The sequence below is a fragment of the Phalaenopsis equestris genome, unplaced genomic scaffold (assembly GCF_001263595.1).
Source record: "Phalaenopsis equestris unplaced genomic scaffold, ASM126359v1 Scaffold000297, whole genome shotgun sequence".
In the NCBI taxonomy this organism is placed as follows: Eukaryota; Viridiplantae; Streptophyta; class Magnoliopsida; order Asparagales; family Orchidaceae; genus Phalaenopsis; species Phalaenopsis equestris.
This window is the reverse complement of record NW_018164739.1, coordinates 3,269,498-3,273,830: the sequence shown is the minus strand read 5'-3', so window position 1 is coordinate 3,273,830 and position 4,333 is coordinate 3,269,498. Positions and strand designations below refer to the sequence as shown.

The 4,333-nt window shown below is 33.1% G+C and overlaps 1 protein-coding gene across 1 annotated transcript in view; it reads right to left on the bottom strand.

Annotated features, from left to right (window-relative positions):
• LOC110025410 (mediator of RNA polymerase II transcription subunit 13) overlaps positions 1-4,333 on the bottom strand; it is an 83,522-nt gene that overhangs the window by 74,993 nt on the left and 4,196 nt on the right. Inside the window, exons 3-7 of the mRNA XM_020725870.1 lie at positions 2,557-2,630; positions 2,328-2,467; positions 2,158-2,244; positions 1,968-2,055; positions 1,782-1,862 (exon numbers count right to left, since the gene is read on the bottom strand). Of these exons, the coding sequence (XP_020581529.1) occupies positions 1,782-1,862; positions 1,968-2,055; positions 2,158-2,244; positions 2,328-2,467; positions 2,557-2,630 (470 nt within the window). The remainder of the gene's footprint in view (positions 1-1,781; positions 1,863-1,967; positions 2,056-2,157; positions 2,245-2,327; positions 2,468-2,556; positions 2,631-4,333) is intronic.

The window sequence follows — 4,333 nt, the reverse complement described above, 5'->3', positions numbered from 1 at the left end:
GGAGAAGAAAAGACCTCACAAAATTGAGGTCAACACCAAGAAGTAAGGATTTAGTTATAGCGATATGGAATGCTTTCTAAGATGACTCATTTTGTTATCATACCACAAAAACTTCACATATTCTAGGTCGGAGAGATGTTCTTCACGATGTGCCCGGTTAATTATTTTAGATATGGATGTGAAATTTCCTAATCATTTTTGGAGGAGTATATGAAGCAAGCTAAGTAAAAAACTCGAATGCAATTCAATCGTGCACACTCAGCCAAAATGGAATACAAGGTAACGAGTCAAATTTTGGGAAATTTGCATAGCGAGCAAGAACACTAAATAGTAGGATTTGATCCTTTCTCAAAATTTAATTTGCCTACAATAGATCCATTAGTCAGCCCACTGGTTACAACACTATTAAGATTATATACAAACGAAACTCTCTCATACCATTGGAGTGAGTAACTATAGCTATTGAGCCTAATATTGATGCAAAGGTCAAGGTCAAAAAAGATTTAAACCTTGCATGAGCATGTGAAGAAAGAAACTACCAATCAAAACACCAAATATAAGAAGCAAGCTAAGGTCCATGAAAGCTAAGGTCTTCAAAGAAGATGAAATGGTGTGGATGAAATTGAAAGAAAGATTTCCTAAAGATTCCTTTGAAAAACTCAAGCCACGAGCTGACAATCCATTCAAAGTTATTTAAAAATTTGGGAGATTTTGATATTCGTTCTACATTCAATATTGTTATTTTGTTATCGTACTATGAGGATCCAGATGCCCCCATATGATACAGTGAGGTTCTTCCTATTTGAGGAGAATGATGCAAGCATATTCACACGAGGAAACTCTCACATTGCCCAGACAAACAAGAGGCAAGATTTTTCACACCTTAGAAATCTCACCTCGAAAATTATCCACCCACATAGAGGGGCCAACCATGCGGGCCGTTATTTTATTTTATTTTACATTAGAATTAGGGTTTGTTATTATCTTAGTTCAAGAATTATTTTTGGAAACCTGTAAGAACACTTTTTTGCTTGGTTTGATACATTTGGAGATTATCTTCTCTAAAATTCTGCTCTTAGGAGTGTTGTAACATTATTATCTTTTGAGCGGTGTGTTTGTAGTATGATTGAGAACAAGTGATGGATCTCCCTAAATGTATGTATCCCTCCATCCTGCAGCCGGTAACTCCTACGTGCTATTTGTCCTTCAGGATAGCATCCTTAGCCAATTTCCCCTTTCAAATCTTTGTCAACTCTCTGAATTTTCCCTCTATTTATTATATAAGCAACCCCAACCCATGAATCGATACTCATACACTACTAGAGACCCTAGATTGGTATCAAAGCTAACGTTCAATTTGGTTCAATTTGATTTAAAAAAATTATGGCTAATTTAACTTTCTAAATTTTAGAATCAAAATCAATTGATTTAAATAATCCAAAAATAAAACCAACCAAATTTATCATATGCACGCCCATTTGTCTTATCAATGATTTGGTAAAAATCTAATTGATGGTAGATGAAGAGACTGATTCTAAAAAACAAAGAAAATAAAGATAAAAAATAAAAACATTCGACACTTTGCCATTATTAGACCCAAAATTAAATGAACTGCAACCAACCAAAGGAAATTCATTTCATGAACAAATTCAAAATTAAAAAAATGCATAATCATTGGACCACCTATACTTTCTAAAACCAAATGTAGGGTTGGACAATAGCTTAACACTATATGATCGGTAGGGGAATACTTATTTAAGATGGAAATTATGTAAAGAAACCTGAAGCTTTTTCCTCTTGATGCAGAATGGCTTTTAGCAAAAACATCCCCAAATCTCACATAAGAAAGCCCTTTGAATGCTCTATCAATAGAAAAAAACATGAAGCGTAAGAAAATAACAAAATATAGCATAGAACAAAATTAATAATTTGGTTTTTTTTTAAATAAAAAGAAAAGAAAGGAAAACCTTTCAATCGAATTCCTAAATGCTTGAGAGAGTGCAACAGCAACCTCTTCAGAGTCTCCAGGAGCAATCCACACTCCTCGTCCAACAACTTTGGATGATGAATCAATGCAGCACCAAAATTATTGATAATAGAGGAAAGTACAAAAATAATAAAATTCATATGCAAAATAATCATGAGTATATATAAAACCTCTCAATTTTGAAACTGCATTTTGAGCAGTATCCACTACTAAAGAATAGCGTCCGGGAACAAACAACCAAAGTTTGATTTTTTCATCTGTTAATTTAAACGAATTTAAAATAACCTGCAAAAAGCAAGAGAAGGTATGATGCAAATCAAAGAAAATGGTAAATACCTACCAGGGTTGTGCACACCTTGGGAAGGATCCCAGGGGCCAACAAAAGAGTTAGTCCATGTGCTGAGAAAGCCATCATTCTGTAACTTAAGGTGAGCAGAAAGCACGGAGCAGGTAGCAGCATCTTTCTGCTCTGCTTTTGAACTAAATAAGAAAATTAATGTTTTAAAATGCACTTTATTTAGCAAGAAACATCAGTCTATTTTTCAGTAACCAATTCTACAAGAAGATACCTTTTTTCATGCAAAGATGATGACTCAGGTTCACTTGGAAGAAACTGAAACCATGAAATAACTTGAAATTCTCCCTGTTAAAATGTTAAAACAATATATTGATATATGATTAGTACATCCAAAAGAAACAAGAGCATAATAAAATTTAAACTAGATTGCATTAAGGAATCAGTACAAGGTGCATCCAGCCACCTTCGACCAACTTTTTTTGTTGTATTCACAAAGCAGCAGAAATCGAAATTATCAATACAGCCAATTATAAATATGATAAAGAGTGAGTGAAGTGAGAGAGAGAGAGAGAGAGGGAGGGAGGTTACTAAGGACAATTTTAATTCCGGAGTCTATAAAATTGCCGAACAACTTCCTATACTCTTTTGATGGTGGTTAAAGTATTCATCAAAATATGGGGACTACTTAAACTCGTATTAAAAGTGTAAGAACTAATTTGACACCTCAAAGGACTCTGAGACTGAAATAGCCCCCCTGCAAAAATACAAAAGGACCATTTTGGCACCTCTCTCTCTCTCTCTCTCTCTACATAATTATAAGCAAAAAAAACATCACAAATGAAATTGACATACTTTTTTTTTTTTTGAAAGCCCAAAGAGGCTAATATATTAAGTAGAAAGAAAGATACAGATACAAAGTGTGGGAGGGTATTTCATAAATATATAAACGGGTGGAGTCTCAATGACCATCACAGCTGTGTGTGTGTGTGTGTAAATAAGTATACATACATATTTATACATACATACATACATATGTATACATACATACATACATATGTATACATACATACATATATATATATACATACATATATATATATATATATATATATATATAAAGATAGATAGATAGATAAATAGATAGATATATATCTATATATAGATACATCCGTGAACATATAGAAATATATGTAGATACTACTATATAGTCGTTTGACAATCAAGAAATTATCAGTGCCAATTTCATTTATCATTTTTATCACCTAAAAAATCGTGTAAGACTGTACATGGTTTTTAATTCATTAGATATTGTGAACAATTACTAATATTTAATGCAATTAGCTCCCTCAAAATATAAGTTGAGTGCACATATGTCCATTATTTTGGCTAGATCGCCAGTCGGTCAATTATTTTATTCTACCAAATACCTATGTATTTATTCTATCATTCACTTTTGTGCATAACATTTGGATGCACGATGAGTAAATCTACTGTGATGGCACATGGAACACAGAAACAGTTATCAAGAAGCCTTATGATGAAATTTCTATTGCTTAGATTGGCCCCAAGTTTTAGATCAGCACCCTTGCTTTATAAACGATTGTAGCAGTTGAGGGTTACAATACACATATGCACCTTGCAACAACTAAAGCAAGCAAAATCTAGGATCCATTGCTATGGGTTTCAGGCATTGTGCATTTCAAAGTTGCCTGAATAAAAGTATTTATTCACGTTTAATGCCCCCATTACAACAATCTGCTCCCACATTCAACTCCCAAATTAATCAGCCATTATCATTCTCAGAAAAGGTTTTCAGGTAACACCATTTCCATCTTATAGGTTTTAATAAAATCTTGCAAAAACAGCAACAAAAACAAGCCTTTATCCCTGAGGTCGGCTACATTAATCTTTTTTCTTCATTGCATCCTATGAGTGCAATATTTTTATTTAATTCTAATAGATTGAGATCATCTTTTATACAATATGGCCCAAGTCTTTTAAGGTCTACTTCTTCCTTTTATTGACATAAGTCGAATTTAAAACATCTA